This window comes from Saccoglossus kowalevskii, chromosome 6, assembly GCF_978046115.1.
Source record: "Saccoglossus kowalevskii chromosome 6, keSacKowa6.1, whole genome shotgun sequence".
Lineage (NCBI taxonomy): Eukaryota > Metazoa > Hemichordata > Enteropneusta > Harrimaniidae > Saccoglossus > Saccoglossus kowalevskii.
In genome coordinates this window covers 17,914,515-17,934,334 of record NC_140646.1, presented here as the reverse complement: position 1 = coordinate 17,934,334, position 19,820 = coordinate 17,914,515, and the positions used below count along the sequence as shown (strand labels likewise).

Sequence of the window (19,820 nt, the reverse complement as noted above, 5' to 3'; positions counted from 1 at the left end):
TGTAGCACAGACTGCCCAGTTTGAATTTAGTAAGTTTCAGGTCCATTCAAGTTCAATTAATTTGTAGCACAGACTATCCAATTTGAATTTAGTAAGTTTCAGGTCCATTCAAGTTCAATTAATTTGTAGCACAGACTGCCCAATTTAAACTTAGTTAGTTTCAGGTCAATTCAATTTCAATTGATGTGTAGCACAGACTGCCCAATTTGAACTTGGTAAGTTTCAGGTTCATTCAAGTTTAATTGATTTGTAGCACAGACTGCCCAATTTGAACTTGGTAAGTTTCAGGTCCATTCAAGTTCAATTGATTTGTAGCACAGACTGCCCAGTTTGAATTTACTAAGTTTCAGGTCCATTCAAGTTCAATTGATTTGTAGCACAGACTACCCAATTTAAACTTAGTAAGTTTCAGGTCCATTCAAGTTCAATTGATTTGTAGCACAGACTGCCCAGTTTGAATTTAGTAAGTTTCAGGTCCATTCAAGTTCAATTAATTTGTAGCACAGACTACCCAGTTTGAATTTAGTAAGTTTCAGGTCCATTCAAGTTCAATTGATTTGTAGCACAGACTGCACAATTTGAACTTGGTAAGTGTCACTTCCATTCAAGTTCAATTGATTTGTAGCACAGACTTTCCAGTTTGAATTTACTAAGTTTCAGGTCCATTCATGTTCAATTGATTTGTAGCACAGACTGCCCAATTTGAACTTGGTAAGTTTCAGGTCCATTCAAGTTCAATTAATTTGTAGCACAGACTGCCCAGTTTGAATTTAGTAAGTTTCAGGTCCATTCAAGTTCAATTAATTTGTAGCACAGACTACCCAATTTGAATTTAGTAAGTTTCAGGTCCATTCAAGTTCAATTGATTTGTAGCACAGACAACCCAGTTTGAACTTGGTAAGTTTCAGGTTCATTCAAGTTCAATTAATTTGTAGCACAGACTGCCCAATTTAAACTTAGTTAGTTTCAGGTCAATTCAAGTTCAATTGATTTGTAGCACAGACTACCCAGTTTGAATTTACTAAGTTTCAGATCCATTCAAGTTCAATTAATTTGTAGCACAGACTGCCCAATTTAAACTTGGTAAGTTTCAGGTCCATTCAAGTTCAATTGATTTGTAGCACAGACTACCCAGTTTGAACTTGGTAAGTTTCAGGTCCATTCAAGTTCAATTGATTTGTAGCACAGACTGCCCAGTTTGAATTTAACAGAGGTAAACAATGTTCATCAAAACGTCACATTGACATACTAATACAAACTACTACTTCAATGGAAGAGGAGAAGGCTATTCGTATCAAAGATGTGTGGGCTTTAGGGCAGGAAGAACGCTGGCAACTATGTCGCTATTGGTATAACAAATGGTATATAAATAAATCAAGTGAACTGAATAAAATGTTATATAAATTTGAAGAACTAGCTCTGAGGCGAAGAGAATTCCGCACAGAAGAAGATTTGAGAATTCTGGATGCTGCACAAATAATTGGAATGACAACAACAGGTGCTGCAAAATATCGATCTATCCTACAGCATATACGTTCCAAAATAGTAATTGTTGAGGAAGCCGCTGAAGTTCTTGAGTCTCACATAGTAACAACTCTTTCATCTGGATTTCAGCACTTAATTCTTATTGGTGATCATCAACAGCTGCGACCGAATCCCATAGTGTACAAATTAGCAAAGATTTATAATTTGGAAATTTCTCTCTTTGAGCGTTTGGTTAGAAATAATTTACATCATGAACAACTAAGCCTTCAGCATCGGATGAGACCTGAGATTGCAGAATTGATGAAACACTTTTACACCAATCTTGCAAATCATGATTCAGTCAAAGACTATGAAAACATCAGAGGTGTTAACCAGAATATCTTCTTCATAAAACATGACAAAGAAGAGGAGTTTATGGAAGAAACAAAAAGTCGTTCAAATAGTCATGAAGCTGAATTCCTTATTGCTCTATGTCACTACTTCTTACAGCAAGGATACAACCCTTCTCAAATAACAATACTCACCATGTACACAGCTCAGCTGTTGGAGTTCAGGAAACTGATGAAGCAACATGATTACCATAATGTGCGAGTATGTCCTGTTGATAATTTCCAAGGAGAAGAGAACTGCATTGTTTTGCTATCATTGGTTCGTAGTAATACCATGGGCAAGATAGGTTTTCTTAGTACTGCAAACAGGGTATGTGTAGCACTCAGTAGAGCTCGTATGGGTTTCTACTGCATTGGGAATTTCAAGCTACTTGCAGCAGAGTCTGAATTATGGAAAATAATAGTACGTGATTTAGAGACTACTGGTAACATTGGTTCATCGCTTCAACTACAATGTGGAAACCATCCAACACAAAGGATCAATGTTACATGTGGAAAAGACTTTGAAGCTGTCCCTGACGGAGGATGTCATCTTCCATGCGAATTTCGTAAGGATTGTGGGCATGTATGTAAACGTCATTGTCACCCAGATGACCATGAGCATAAGAACCAGCAGTGTGAAGAACCTTGTCCACGAAAGTGTCCTAATGGGCATGGGTGTCATTACTATTGTTTTCAAGAGTGTGGAGATTGCAAAGTGAAGGTTCAAAAGATGATTCCGCCCTGTAAACACACGGAAATTCTACCCTGCTATGTTGATGTATTCAATGACTGTATGGTACCAGTTAAAAAAAAACAATACCAGATTGTCAACACACCCAATTGGTTCCTTGCCACCTTAACCAGAAGAAATTCAAATGCAAAGGGCAATGTTCTAAAACACTGCCTTGTGGACATGCATGCACTTTGACTTGTTCGGAAACCTGCCCAAAAGAATGTAACACAATAGTAGAGAAGATTGTGACCAGTTGTGGTCATATGCAAGATATGAAGTGCTGTCAAGATCCTCAAGAGTTTGATTGCAAAATTCCTTGCCCACTGTCCTTATCATGTGGCCATAAGTGCCCGAAGTTGTGTAGTATGGAGTGTCCAACAAAGTGTGAAATCAGGGTATTGCATGACAGGTCCTGTATGCATGAGAAGTATAGACCATGTTGGGAAAAAACTTGCACAATGGAGTGTCAACAGGTTCTATCATGTAGTCATAAATGTCAAGGATGCTGTGGTGAATGTACAGCAAATGGATTACATCAGGTGTGCAGAGAAATTTGTAAAGAAATGCTTCCATGTGGTCATAAGTGTAATGGATATTGCGGTGAATGTACAACAAATGAATCTCATCGGGTGTGTAGAAGGATGTGTAAAGAAATGCTTCCATGCAATCATAGGTGTGAAGGTTTTTGTGATGAATGCAAAAGACAAGCATCGCATCCATTATGCAGAATGAAATGCATGAACAGACTGTCATGTGGTCACATGTGTGGAGGTTATTGTGGCAAATGTACAGAAAATGGTTCACACCCAGATTGCAGAAGTGATTGTCCAAAACGTCTATCATGTGGTCACTTGTGTCAACAGCTATGCCACGAATTGTGTTCTACTGTGTGTGTTGAAATGGTTACAAGACAACTGGAGTGTGGACATGTTGTCCATATAAAATGCTGTGACAAAATTATATGCCCATTTCAATGTGATATAATTCTTAATTGTGGTCATAGATGTACTAGTTGCTGTGGAATATGTAAAGCTGTAGGCAGTCATGCACGTTGCACCAATCAGTGTGGGGTATTGCTTATCTGTGGGCACACATCCTTTGAATCATGTGATAAAGTTCCATTTAAATGTTCTGCTAACCACACCTACACGTGTGAACACAAGCGAAACAAAGAACAGTGCATAAGGCGATGTTCCTGGTCATGTAAACATTACAAGTGCACTAAACAGTGTAGTGAACTATGTGATAGGCCAGCTTGTGATCATCCATGTCGACTTACATTGAGATGTGGTCACCGATGTGCTGGTTTATGCGGTGAATCATGCCCAGATGCTTGTTGGAAATGTAACCCTAATGTACTTCAAACTGCAGCTGCCTTTTTTGGTAAGATCAACAGAAAAAACATTCATTTTATTCAGCTGAACTGTGGCCATATATTTGAAGTTACCGATCTAGACAGCTGGATGTCTGGTAGATTGTCTGCTGGCTCAAACTGTCCCGTTCCTGTGGGAATTAAAGTATGTCCTAGGTGTCACAAAGCTATAAATAATAAAAGATATAACAATATTATTTGGCAAAACCGTGAGGATATTAAGAAAGTGAAGGACATTTTGAATGGTTACACAGAGGGCTTTTTCATCGAAGCAGCAAGAAAACAAGTACACCAATTAATGGCATCAGTGGTTCCCACACGCTACCAAAAAGAGCTGAAGATACGTCTTCATTCCGCAAGTACGCTACAAAAAATATGCTTGATTGAACAAAACATCATGCAGTACAGACAACTTGCTATTGCTCAACTGCAGGTTGCCAAAGTTCTACCTTTACTGCCTAGAGTAACCAACAAAGATAACGACACATTATATACTAAATATGAATATCATCTAAGAGACATGGAAGAGGTTGTAAACAGTTTACTGAACAAAATCTTGAAAGCAAAGTCTTCCGTTGTGACACTGGATTCACAAGAACATACTCGCGACCCAAACTGTATGAACACTGTATTCAACCCTGATAACCATATTCACGATATATTATGGAAGAGTAGTATATTCTATGCTGATGTGCTATTAACCGAAAGAGAACTACATCGGGATTTTATGGAATTGAAAAGTCCGTTTTTAAATTATAAAACCTGTCAACATCGACTTACAGAACTGTGGGATAACACTGGTTTGGATTCTTTTGCAAGAAGCACTGTTCTCACTCACCTAAAACAACGACATCACGAGCTTCTGGGGGCTCTATACATACCTTCTAGAATGAATTGTACATCCACCGATAAATACAAGTCCTTAGCCATGGGAGATTGGTACAAATGCTCTGAAGGACATTTTCTCTTCAATCCCTGCACACAAACATCAGTGGAGGATGCTTCTACGTTACCAATATCAAAGTGTCCCAAGTGTACACAGGAAGCTGAAACACGTGACACAGGGGGAAGCATAGTAAGTGTATACACGGTAACTACATTCTCATTTAATCGCTGATAATTCAAATATATAATGCACAGTTATCCAGTAAACTTATCCAGTAAAGGAATTGGATGAAAGTCTTGGAATTGGTCTCAATTAAAATTCTAAAATATAGCGGTGCGATAAACGACTTGCATAGTAATATTTTAAACATTTGTGCGGTTTGTGTTTCATATCTCGTTTTTCATCATAGTACAACTAGATTGACACAAACTATATACGACTGAATGGAAAACATGTCGAACATATTTATAATGTGCGTGTTGACAAAATAAAGCGACAGTAGCTGTAATGACTAATGACATTTGTGTCAATTTGTAACAGTTGTCGTCTATTTGGACCATTAGCTTCCGCATCGCATTTTATGTTACTTTGCCCATGCAATGTGTATATATTCATATTTTGCCATCTTAATGTGGTTATATTTACAAAAAAATATTCGTAAGACATCTATTGACGCTTTAATAATTTAAGCCCTACAAAAAAACTGTTGTTCGTATTTTTTTAATTGTCAATAAATACTAATGCAGCAAAATCATCCATTTGCTTCACAGCACGTAGATTTGATAACATGGTCACAAAAGCAATCCATTGTTATAGCTCCTAGCTCCATTTTACTCGTCATCTAGCTACAACTTCATTAAGTTCTTTTATTTTGTTTACAGGTCGATCCTGAATATGAACCCCAAACTAAGCATCAAACGACTATCCAAAATAGAGTATATCTTTTGGAGGATTTGAAAAATGATTCGTCAGCGTCAGCATCTACATCAAATCAAAGCTCGGTATGTCACAGATCTGTCTCTAACAAAAGTGTTGCCAGATAACAGGAAACAAAGAACTGTCTTACTTGACTTTAAAATTCATTTAAAATTAGACGCTTATTGAATGATAATACTCGACGTTTGAGTAAAATTCAACAGTCAACTAACACAGCGTCTGTTCGAGTGTTTGTCTATATTTATTGAAACACTCACATATGGATACATTGTTTTATATTATATTGCAGGGACATGCGCCGTCAACGTCAACAAGAACACAATCAGATCCACATTTCTGGTCCCCAACAGCACGCAGATTGGTATGTAGATAAAAAAAAATGAATATGTATGTAAGTCCGTGTGTTTGCCTGCCTATCTATTCTGGCGATTTATGTTTCAAAGGTATTTATGTGTTTCTGTATGTATGTTTCTCATCCTGTAGACATCGGAACAACCGTCTCCTAGGAGTTTCATGAAAAGACCAGATTCATCACCAGGGCGCCCATCAAAACGGCAGAGAATATATTATTAAGTAGATGTGCTCCTAATTTAACCAAGACTAATTCAACGCGTCCAGATTTAATAGATGGATATGTAATAATGCCACACAAGGAAGTGTCTTGATCTGCGAAGAATGCAAATTTTCTGTGCATATACAGCGTACGCAGACAATGTAATACTAGTGAAGTACTTAACATTTGGCATAGGCGATTTGTGATAAATGGAAAGTGAAGCAACACCGACCATCCTTCTTATTTCACCGCTGACGGCCCACATCAACTTGTCAGTATGTAGGCTGATTTGCCATCATTGGCATTGTGCGAATTAAAGAAAGTTAAATGGGGTAGAGAATAAGAGCGTCTGTATAGAATATTATACTGCGCGTTCGTTTGTTTTTAAGTGTTTATAATTACGTATATTTGTTATTGATTCAATGGTGTGCTGTGTATTTCGTTCTAGTAAACATTTCTCTATCCGCTCAAATCAACCCCACCCCCATGTGATACTATTTGTAACAGTAGGTAGGGAATGTTTGAAATAATTTTAAATATTCCTTAATTTCGCTTCATGTACCTCCAATACGTCAGCCTATGCTTGTTTTAAGTTTTCTTTGATATAATTATGTGAATTATTTTTTTGCTTTTTTAAAAGTAATATTTGTTACCAGAAGTGATGTGGTTTTATTTTCAACTATCAAATTTCCGGTTTTATCACTATGAATTAAAATTGTTGTTATAGTATGTAAATATTGGATAAATACTAAATGCACAAAAAATGATGTATACTTTCAAGGCAGTGTGGTCGTGCTGCATGTTCGATTTTCGAGTACAACGTTTGCATGCGTTGGCGGGGTTTGACGACCGTGAACCATTGTAGGCTGTTGTTTTCAAGTTTATACCATTTCATAACTATTTGAAGCGAGAGCGTCGTCGTCTGCGCATACGTCAAATGGCCATGGCGTGTCGTTGTTTACAAACAAAGGTATACCCATGAGCCTTTGCGTTTTTAGCGTGTGTTGTTATCATCGCTTGGGACTCAATTCCCGCGCGTGCGCATGTGACATCCCTCCCTCTTTAAGCAAATCATGCGTGAAGCATGTAATAAATTGAAATTATAATAACTGTCCGTGGCGATAATTGGCCATTTTTAAATATATTTATCATGTGCATTTTTGAGGTTACAATAACTTTTAACAACCATTAGATTTTTCGTTTTTTTTTTTGTTTGTTTTTTTCATTAGGAAATATTTGTTGTATAATGACATGTAAATCTTTACAATACAACCACAGAGCAGCATGTTTTGAAATTTTCTGTGAACAAACATTGTATTTTATGCTATATATGTTGTCCTGGGGCCCATATAGAACACAATGACCATTATTATTCAATTCTTGATTGGTACATATGATGTTTCAGTCTTTTCAGCAGTCTTTAAACTATACTATACTAATTTCCCGCTCGTATTCATAAACCAGTCATTTAAGTAACAGTTCTGATCTCCGTGGTAAGATATGAACGCCATTAGTGTCAAATTTCTGGAGGTTTTTTTTTTTAATTATTTTATATATTGCATTCCAACTAACTTGTTTTCCTTGTCCATTACTGAGTCTATTGTGAAATACAATAATAGATTGTTTTGGTTTATATATTGTGTTATTCGTTTTTTTCCGGATTGTTCTTTTCGAGTGAAGTTAATTACAATTTACAGTTGTGTCTTTAAAAATATGTTGAACTTGTAAGTTTAAGATAGAGCAAGGAACTTTTTCTAAGTTCTCTTTAAATTTTGAGAAATTAGATTTAAAAAATGTATTACTGCAAATTCCACTCATCTCGCGGACATTGCTGCCAGGAAAAGTGATTTCTATATACTGATAGTGATAGTATCTCGTGATCTCGTGATAGTATCTCGTGATCTCGTGATAGTATTTCGTGATCTCGTGATAGTATCTCGTGATCTCGGTACAGTATCTCGTGATTTCGTGATAATATTTATTTTTTCTGAACTAATATGGCCCTAACAGGCTTTCATGTTGTTTGTGATCAAAATATTCCCTCTTTTGAAGTTTATTGGACGACTATTTTACCCGTGTTACTACGGTGTTCAAGCGAACTTCAAGTTTACTTTGATTTGACATAGTATTTATCACACCGCTAATTCGGCGTTATTTGCTGACATTGCGTTCTTCCTAGGTTAGTTGTGTTTACTACACTCCTCTCGAAATCCAGGCCAGTATTTATTGTAATGAAGATAAACAATAACTCATAACGGCACAATATGTCAGCTTTTGATTAGTAAAATGTGTGAACGTTGTAACATTCAGATTTCATTGTTTACCAAGTTATTTATAAAAAATAAAAGTGCTTTCAACTGTATGTTGCCAACATTGTGCGAAAATGGGGCTTATGAATGATTCAAATGATAAAACAGGTAAGCTACTGAAATGTTTGGAAGGTGTGTATTGCACTTCATCAACAGCTTTATCGTCGTAAACCTGTTCACAAACCACCAGCTTAAAGGGCGGTGGTCGGCGCTCAGCGCGTGTTCGGATTTCATGTAAACAATGTATTTTACACGCGTTGTATATGTCGCTATGAGTCCCATATCGAACAGGACGCGGCGCGACGCCCATCGCCCTTTGATGTTAATGTTAAAACCACTGATAATATTTCTATTCAGTATTTGATTTACTGGTACCCTGTGTGCCATTTTATTTTCGCCTTGAAGGGCGGTGATCGTCGCGCAGCGCGTGTTCGAAATTTATGTAAATAAGCAATGTATTTTACACGCGTTGTATACGTTGCTATGAGTCCCATATCGAACAGAACGCGGAGCGACGACCACCGCCCTTTAAATTATCATTTGATCGTTTACTGACTGAAAACAAAAACAGATGTACATCGTTTGGCATATACAACGGACAAGGTTATAGTAGTACTATGTATACCTAATGCTCCTGCGTTACTTTTTCCTTTTTGTCATTGAGATGGTTTATGCATCCGTTTTGCTTTACATCATCTGTAAGTAATTTGCATAAACGAGATGTGTGTAACCACAAGATAAAAAATGATACGTTGTAATTCGACGACGTATGATAATGTGTGTCTGAAAATTTCTGATCGGAATGTACATAGATGTTTAAATTTCATCTGCGTGGAGGCACGGTTACTGGCAACTCGCAATTTTGGCATTTTCAAATTATGGAAAACCATAAAAGTGATATTGTGCTTTGAAAAATGTTGGTCAACTTGTTTTTGCTATTTTGTTTTACTTTAGACCAGCACGCATCATGCATGCGTCTATACGAAACGAAAGAATACCGGTTATCTGTAGCGTTTTGAAGTTCCATTTATTTTGGTATTAAAACAGCGCGACATTTGCAAAGGATGCATAAATTAGAACATGGCAGTGAAATATACAATAACTTAGTTGGGCGTTGGATGTTTCATGATTCAACGTTCTTTTATAACAATGTTACACTCACATACTCGTACACTACGGAATAATACTGGAATAAACACATTTCTGGTGCAACGAGTGTCTCGGTGATTTGACTGCACCTAAGTAATCTGTCTGAAATGTGGCGTTTTTGAAAAACTGCATGTGGTCATTTGTAAATCGTAGAAAATGAAGTCTGATATTACAATATTTGATGTGGCGCAACGGTCCTCCATTACTTTATTTGTCTCACAACTCAGTGTTGTCATTGTGTTGATCTTGTACATCTGCCTTGTGACGCGAGTAACGATTTGATTGGCACCTTTTGTAGAGAATTTGCATAAACATGAGGAGTGCTGAAAACAAGAATACACAACACGCCAATATGAATGATAGATTGTAATTCGACGAAGTGTCGTATACCCAACCTGAAAGAAAAAGAGACAATTTGATTGGCATCTTTTGGGGACAATTTGCATAAAAATGAAGAGTGTTGGTAACAAAAATACACAACCGGCAAATATGAATGATTATAATTCAATGAGATGTCATATATCCAATCTGAAAGTAAGGTTATAATGTGTACGTGAAATAGACAAAATTCCAACTCCACCACAAGAGTGGTGTTGAAATGATGTTTATTGTTTTTGTATAGCCACTAGAAAGGCCAAGGAACATTTCCTTCTAATGGTTCAACTTATATTGGTAAAACGCATTTATCTTCTTTATCGCATTTATCTTATGTACATAATATATTATGTAAAAGCTATATAACGGGTTGTATTACTTAATAATCGCATAATCTTAGCAAAACCGAATAAATTGGAATCGTAAATCCTAAATACCATTCTGTGACATGCATTGCATAATATTACGAAATGAACCAACTTTGATCCACCAAGTTTGAATGTAGATGTCCTGAACCAAAGCCATAATGCTTTTTTCCATTGCTTCATGTGTCAGTTCACTTTATAGTGTCATTAGTTAATATAAAGGTTTAATATAACCTATATACTACATTAGTAAAAACAAATATCTTACCTCCAAGAAATGGTCCAAGTGCGTTCCCAAAACTAGCAAAAAATAAATACCAACCGAATGCACTTGATAAATGTTCTGTGCCAACGCATACTTTCATAGACACAGAACCGTGTAATGCGATCCCTATACCACTGGAGGTACCGTATAATATCGCCATCAAAGCATATATCCAATAGTTACCATTGGCGACAAGAACGAGCAGTGCTGACGCACCGCACACGGAAAAGGCACAGGACGAAAGGAACATTGGGGAAAAATATCCTAGGTCTACGAACCAGCCATGCATTACTCTGCCAAGTATTGAACATATACCCAGAATTGTCATTACAAACGTAGCATCAAGTATTGGTATATCGTCAGATACTGCCCTGTTTACCAAATGGACAAGAAATAGAAGATGACCAGTACTCCAAAACAATACAGAAAACAATAGTATTCTGAACCAAGAATTGGTGAATAAATGCAGAGCCAGGATGACCCTGATTTTCTTCAATGGTGATTTAGCATTGTGTATAGACTGGACGTCATCTGTCTGTTGGTTAGTAGACTGAGATAACATATAACTATCTCTAAAGTGGTCGATTTGGATGTTATTCGTGCCTTCCACGTCTCCTGCTTCGAGCAGACGTTCTTTGTTTATATCATCATCAGCAGCAGCAGCAACAGCAGCTTTATCATCATCATCATCATCATCATCATCATCATCATCATCATCTATGCATTCCACGTTAGTGTTGATATTGTCTTTAGTTCTCGTGCCATCTTCTCTCTCCCGTACACATTGCCTTGGTGCTCTCATCAACATTCCACAGACAACAATATTTAAATTAATTCCTGCAATTACAATGATTGCTCCTCTCCATCCGTATGTATCGATTAATACCTGGCACAAGGGTGGGAATACCATAATGCCAGTACCTATACCAGCATAGGCAATTCCATTGGCTACGGCATGTCGTTTGTGAAAATAGTGTCCAATAATCACAATACTAGGTCCAAAAGACATTCCACTAGCCAGGCCTGATACAGAGGAGAAATGTATTTTATTCATCAATACATATAAACGTATATTGCAATTAAGTGCACATGACATATATGTACATGAGAATGGTCTAGCTTCATAGTAAAGATGCTTACAGTGCTAAATTCATTCAGTCACTAATTACCTCGCATATCATTATATACATCTTGAGGTATTTGTTTCAACTGTGACTAATACACATTCAGCTAAACAGATATCAGCATTGTGTTCCAAGAATGTTAAATTATGCTAAAAAATGCAGTGCAGGAATACCTGTTTTGTTGTTTTCGATTGTTATCACTAATAATAATAATAATAATAATAATAATAATAATAATAATAATAATAATAATAATAATAATAATAATAATAATAATAATAATAATAATAACGTTATTACACAACCAAAATCATCAGAGGGCTTTGTATGGTAAATAACAAAAGACTAAAATAATAATACTAAATAAATAAAAAGAAAAAAACTAGGGGAAAAGGCATTGGTTCTGTCATGGATTAGATGTGTATTTATATAATCGAATAATGTATTTTTCAAAAGTTTGGAGAGGGCAAGGTCATGCTTCATTATTTTATGAAAAACATCTGCAGTTAGCTTGCCTGTGATTTTATGAGTAATGTTACAATCTAGAAATAAACATCGTCTTTCAATTTCAAAACATGCACATTCCAGAATAAAATGCATTTCATCCTCTATCACATCATTATTACATTTCTTACACTTTCTATCCTCAATTGGATTTGTGGATTCTTTTCGGCGACCTAATTCTATTTCTATTAGAGTGTGATCACTTACTCCATTTTTTTATAACAATTTCGGTAGATTGAAATTAATGATGTTGTCTGAAATAATCTTTTTTTGAATAACTTTCTCAGCTTATTTCCCTCCCCATTTTTATTACCACTTGATTTATTTGGCTGATCTTTCCAGAATAAAGAATATTTAATGTATAGTTTTGATTTTATTGAATCTGATAATTGTTTTATGTTATTTACTTTAAGGTTGTCAGACTTTAAATCCTCAAGTTCACACTGTTCTACAATGCTTAGAACAGTAATGCTTAATGATGTGATTATTTGGCAGCATTTGAATTCTAACCCTCCAATCCATATAACAGAACTGGTGAAATTAATTTCAGACATCTTGTGATGCAACACTGTATGTCTGACAGTGAACAGTGCTTTCAATGCTTTGTTTTTTTAGCATTTCTTGATTTAGTTTAAATTTTCCGTTTGGTGTAAAGCTTACATCAAGATAACAGAACTCTTTCATTGTTGTAATAGTCTCATTATTCAATATATAGTTATTTTTTAATAAATAGTTACTTTTATTGAATAGCATAATTTTAGTTTTCTTTATATTCATCGTTAATTTCCACTGTGAGCAATAACTTGATAATTTATTTAAACAGTTTTGTGGGCCTTCAGCACTTTATGATAATAAAGCCAAGTCATCAGCATAAGAAATGTCATTCAGTGGTGTATCATTAATTAAAACAGGATTTTGTTCACCAAATACAGCAGAGAGTTGGTGAAAGGTTTCACTTTGTTTTACTCCACATCTAGGTATAAAATCATCAGATAACCGGTTGGTAACTTTACTTTGTATTTCATATTACTATTACATATTACTAAACCTTCTCGTCAGACACTATCGTATGCTATTTAAAGTCGATAAAACAAGCATATTATTTTCTGGATTTATTTTTGTTTGTTGTACAAGGTTTTATTCTACAGATGTCTTTAAGAGAAAAATGACATCTGTGGTTTTACGCTGTTTTTGAAAACCAAACTTAGCAAATTATTTGATTCCAAATATAAAACTAATCTTCCATTCAGAATATTCATGAACAATTTAGATAAGCATAGCTGGATATTGCATTGCTCTATAATTTCCCGGATCTGACTTTTCACCAGATCTATGTAAAGGGACTTAAGAAAGTTGACTCCAGCATTCGGAAATGTACTAACTAAAATATTATTAAATAATTTGCATAGACTTTGAATAAGTGATTTGTTTTTTATTGTTAGCATATAATTTGTAACGGCATCACCACCACTAGATTTTTCACCTCTTTTTTGCATCTACAATTTCCCTGTGTTTATTTCTCTTTGCTCAACGGTTCTTGTTTAATTTCATTGTTATTTACATTTTCTAACTTATAAATTTTTTTGAAATGACTCAGCCTAGTAGAATTTAAAATGGACTGTTCTAAGTTTGGTGACAACGTAGTTGTTTCAATAGTGCGCAGTACTCTTTCTGCTTGTTCTTGTCTGATATTTCTAATTGATTAAAGCGCGGGAGTCGTCAGATGGCCATAGCGTGTCATTGTTTACAAACAATCGTCTACCTATGAGCCTTTGCGTTGTTAGCGTGTGTTGTTATCGCGCGCAGGTGACGACCCTCCCGCTTTGATCATCTGACGTTTGAATTCTTTTTTTCTTAATAGTTAGTGAAAGTTTATAAACCTTTTTAATAAAATAAAAGTTGTGTTTCATATAGAGGTTCTTTAGAAAGCAGTTTTGATACTTTGGTAAGTTTCTTGTAGTGAATTAAAGCGGGGGGGTCGTCACTTGCGCATGCGCGGAAATCGAGTCCCAACGCAAAGGCTTAAGACTCGACGCTTGTTTGTACACATAACACGCTATGGCCATCTGACGCATGTGCGGTGACAACTCCCTCGCTTTAATTCACTACAAGATTTGTCAAACCAAGGTTGTCTAATCTGTTTTTGTGTGTCAAGTTTCAGCTGTATTTATTAATATCTCTTTACTAATTTGTAGATTCACATCTATTTCTTCTGTATTATTTTTTAAGTAGTCAGAAAAATGTTTTTCTATTTGATGGCTACATAACATGCCAGTCTATATTTTTTGGACTCCTGATTCCAAATATATTTAGGGGGCAAAGGCTTTAGATGTTCTGTACTATTAGTTTTAGTTTGTTTCCACACAGACAGATAATGTTAAGGCAATGAATGAGCACTGGTCAGAAAGGTAGCTCAACTTTTAAGTAACTTTATAGCAGTCGTGTCATGCCACAATGCTGTGATATTAAATTGCGTACGTGTGGAAGTTTAGTCTACAAAATGTCAAAATAATCAAACCAGAAAACACAGGAAAACATACCACCGATCATACGTTGTTTGACGTGGATATTTCATTTCTTACCAACAATTACACCATACGTCACGAGTAATGCATTAATGCTATTTGCAAATGAGCATAGTAGTAAACCAGCACTTGAGCAAATTCCACCAATAACAACCATCGGTCTGGTACCAAATTTATTATTCAAACTGCTTACCACGGGACCTGTGAAAAAAAAATAAACATTAATTTAAACATATCTTGGTAACGGACTTTTTTAAACCAAATATAATGTGATACATCAGTTGTGTGATGTTAGAAAGCGCTAAACAAGGATTTCCCAATTCTTTGTACAGGGTGGTGGTCTTCGTGCAGCGAGTGTTGGAATTTCATGTAAACAAACAACGTATTTTACACGCGTTGTATACGTCACTATCAGTCCCGTATCGAACAGAACGCGGCGTCACGACCACCACCTTTTAATTACACATTAATAGATAGGAAGGGAAGGGAAGTGGACTAGGTGTTCAGAACTAAATCTATACCGGTACATGTAGAAGGCGGTCAGTGACCCCGTGTTAAACAAGCACTAATTGATCATTTACTTTCATGACGTTTACTCATGAATATGCTAATAACAGCTTCAAAAATCGGATCTGTCGTTGTATTTTGGAGTTTAGTATAAATAATACTATAGCGAGCGCTCCGAGCGGGCGAGAGCACAGGCGCACGGAACGTTTCCTGGATAATAAAAAATGACCTAAATTGGGATCGGCATAGTTAGTCAGTCGCCGGTACATTCCCCTACTACTCATATAATAAAGATCCCACTTTAGGTCATTTTTATTATCCAGGAAACGTTCCGAGCACCTGTGGGCGAGAGGGGTTATTACCGTAGAGTATATAGTCAGCCAGTGCGTAAATAACCTAGGGTTGACATGAGATCGATACCGGCTGCAACAAAACGCAGGTTACAGGTCAGGTTACTGGTTGTCGATGAATAAAATTTTTCTCAATATTTAACTTTAAAAATATTTTTGAAATAAAAGAATATGCATTGATATATCATCGACGTACTAGATCTGGGGAGTCCATAAGTCTCCGTTTTCAGACTACGTCAAAACGAGGACTAAAAATGTTAACATGCCACAGATGTACAGTGTTTATTTCTCTGTTTTCACAATTGTGATTACAAAGCAGCTATTCAAATTTCCATAATTTGCTGTTATTTTATTTCAGACATTCAAATTTTTTCACGCAGGAGTTCTTTCTAAGCTTCATTTGACTTTAGTTTGTGTACTTGTTTAGTCATAAACAAAACTTTGACAATAAAAAAGAGTAACTAATATCAATAAACGTTTTAGATATGCATTAATCCGTTCAGTTGATTCACATAGTTAACAGTGAGCAGGTTCCAACCAGTTTCTATGGAATGATGTTGCTGTCTATACTTTTATCATGGTTGGACCGTTTAAAGGAGTAATAGCTGCAACTTTAACCCTTTAACCTTTCCTCAGTACTGCTGAAATGCTGGATTTCAAAAGATGTTGCCCTCTAGATTTGCTATCTAAGAATTCGGTAACTATACAAACTTGTGGCCATCTTTTTTCAGTTGAAAGTTGTTGAATGTATAACATTGATGTATAGCATATACACTATTTTAGAGGGTACACATTTTGGAGATGGCTGTTATAAGATAAATAATAAATATTGCAACTTTTGCCCTTTTCATATTGAGGTCAGAAATGTGATAAAAATATGAACAAAACAAAATTTTCTCAGAAAAGAAAATATACTTTGTTTAAAAGACCACACCCGTAGCTCTGAATATAAAAGAAAAAGAATTAATATATTGCGGTTTTGAAAAAAAAATGTATCTGTAATATAAAGTGCAAGTTTAGAAAAAGAAAAACATTTCTGTTAGGCGGTTAAGAAATCTAACCACTTATTTTTAGTCAAAATTCAGACGAAGGTGTGTATAAATCATGATAGACAGACACTTCAAACACATGAGGGCGCTCTCACTCGAGTTCAGTTCCAAACTTTGTTTCGGTTTGGAAGAAACCTAACAAACGACACATTACAATTAGAAGTCATTAAAACATTGAATTAAACTCAAATTAGAATCGTTAAGCTTACACATTCTTTCCCGCCATAAATCTTTGAATATTGCACTATCCTATGCACTTTGGACGACTTTTTGTTGTAAACATATTAAAAATTGTTGCTAATAAAAAAACAGACTCTAAAACTGTAGTTCAAATTAATCCAACAACCATGTGGAAGACAACCGGAGTTACACAGTACAACGTGTCAGCAGTATTACGATGTGATAAAATACTATTTTGTAAGCTACAAAATGGTACAATTAGGGATTGTGGATAAGGTGCGGAATATTTGAAATCCGGGTGGGGCTTGAAAGATTTTGGACAAACAAATGTCCATACCAATCCAAGTAGAAAAAATAGAACGTAATATTCATTTTAGGAAGCATAGGTATTAATGTAAAAAAATTGATACAAGATTTATACGAGAAAAAATTACAAACTTTTTATTTTCCAAGCCCCCCCCCCCCCCAAGATCTCAAATGGTTCACCCCTAAAGACCGACTCAGACAGCTTCGCCCGACGTTCACCGACGAATACGGATGTCGCGTCGCTTCAGTGTGAGTTGTCGCAAAACAAGACGACCCGTGTTTAATATTTTAGACAAGACGTTCGTCCCCGCGTTCGTCGGCGACAGTAGTGTAAGATGAAGGGGGTAAGGGTTATTTTCGTTCAACGTAATTGCAATATTTTTTTGTTCGTACAACGTAAGTTGAAAAAATAAATTCCGTAATTCTGTAATCACAGGCTAGACGTACAATGTAATCGATCAAATATTTTTTTCGTACACTGTAAAAATGTTTCATTTTTTTCGGTACGTACAAGAATTTTCTAGGTTTTTTTTTCTTAATTTTCCGTAAAATGTAAAATAACCTTTATTTTCTCTGTAAACTGTAAACATTCAATTTTCACTGTAAACTGTAAAAACGTCTTTTTTTCCTTGTAAATTGTAAAAAAAACCTATTTATTTCCCGTAAAACTGTACCAGCTACCCCCTTTGCCGCCCCTCTAAAATGGCGGTCTCAGAAGATTTTCCTGTGGTGTCGAGCAAGGCTGTCTGAGTTCGGCTTAAATGACCATCGCTTTCGATGACGAGGACGACCCGGGATCGTGACCGCTGTTATTAAAAAAATCGTGAAAAAGATTAAATATTGAGAATTTTTTTTATTGATCGACAACCTGTAACCTGACCTGCAACCTGATCTGTAACCTTTAACCTGCGTTTTGTTGCTGCCGAGATCGATACTGTTATAACATCATATTTTCCTACCTGGGAAAAGCATCATGAATGATTGCAATGATTGAATTGTAGCCGTCTTGCCAGTGCTCTCACCAAAATAGTCCAATAATACCACCAGGAAAACCCCCATGCTAACCACTGATCCCATGATTAACATTAAGGTTAAATGACTCGCACCAACAACAAGCCAACCATACCACTCTCCATCGACTTTACATAAACGCTTCATTCCGGGGCGTATATACGGCAAGTAGAGCAGTATGTCAGTAAAGGTTCGGGGTAATGGTCTGCCCACGTAAGCAATCAATAGCACTCTTTGACCGTAAGATCGTGCAATAGTTCAAAGTTCAACAACAACTTATGTCGTGTGCGATGGCTTCGTTCGAATCGTGTGGTTTTCCGAACTCGAAATAAACATACTCTTCCCGAGAATGTGGTGATAGAATGGCTACATAAACAGGTCTTTGCCGACGAAGATGATGCGATTTCTACAGTGTGAACATCAGAATGGACTTGTGACCCTTTAACTACGGCGTATACAAATGTTTTCGGGTAATCAAGCAGTGGATTTCCTGTTTCTGGCAAGATCTCGCGTGGGCGAGAACGTTTGAAAACGATAACTTTGACATGACTGGTCATCTATTTCTGACTTCTCCGCCATGAAATACTGATAAGTTCCCGAACAGAGTAATGTGTTAGGTTATGTAAGCAGAAAGAATATATACTATTCGTAATCTAAGAATAACATTTTCGTTCAGAATCGCCCTATTTTAATATGTGGCTCATGACCTGTGACGCGCATTGAAAGCAATGAAGTATAACAATATAATAACAAGCAGCCTATCGGCTGAGATAGCTCCGCTGTTAGCAATGCACATTTCAATTAAAAAACTGAAGATATCATTAGAAAATGAACAATATGTATAGTATCAAAGCAATCGGACTTGTTATTTTCAACAAGAATTCAAGAATTTCACTTTTTACTTTTTAAAAATATTCACCAAAATTAAAGAATTAAAGATATCAGCACGAAATGAACAAATCTGAGAGAGGTCCGCATGTTTTGCATATATATGTAATATCAAAGCAATCGGAATTACGATTTTTACCAAGAAGTCGAAAATATCACTTTTTACCAAAAATTACAAAAATATTCACCAAAATTAGAAAATTTAAGATATTATCATGAAATGAACAAATCTAAGAGAGGTCTACCCAAGGTACATATACACCAAGTATCAAAGCATTCAGGCTTGTAGTTTTCAAGAAGAAGTCGATAATCTCCGCTCGACAAAGTCGACAGCGAAGCTAAAAATAATTGTTATTTTCATAAATGGTTGAACAAATCTGTGTAAAGACGGTGTGGTTGACTTTACAGAGGTCAGAGGTTAAATATCAAAGGATAATATTAATATTATCGAATAACATTTTGTTAATGTTTAAACATTTAAAACATCATAATCCAGGTCTTAATGATCTACTTACTTGAAAAATAAAAGTGGGAAATAATAAAATGTGGGTAAAATGTATTTTTGTATACGGACGAT

At 35.8% G+C, this 19,820-nt stretch overlaps 2 protein-coding genes across 2 annotated transcripts; one reads left to right on the top strand and one right to left on the bottom strand.

Annotated features, from left to right (window-relative positions):
* Positions 1 to 1,269: 1,269 nt before the first annotated feature.
* On the top strand, positions 1,270 to 2,784 carry LOC144352592 (NFX1-type zinc finger-containing protein 1-like). The gene has a single exon (XM_078009517.2). It carries the CDS (start codon positions 1,270 to 1,272, stop codon positions 2,782 to 2,784), a length of 1,515 nt encoding a protein of 504 aa, XP_077865643.2.
* Positions 2,785 to 9,646: 6,862 nt separating this feature from the next.
* On the bottom strand, positions 9,647 to 18,809 carry LOC102808931 (monocarboxylate transporter 13-like). Its single transcript, XM_085500774.1, has 4 exons — positions 18,304 to 18,809; positions 15,010 to 15,153; positions 10,803 to 11,822; positions 9,647 to 10,189 (listed from the first exon to the last, which is right to left on the bottom strand). The coding sequence occupies exons 1-4, from the start codon at positions 18,500 to 18,502 to the stop codon at positions 10,011 to 10,013; spliced, it is 1,542 nt and encodes a 513-aa protein (XP_085356900.1). The 5' UTR covers positions 18,503 to 18,809; the 3' UTR covers positions 9,647 to 10,010.
* Positions 18,810 to 19,820: the final 1,011 nt, after the last annotated feature.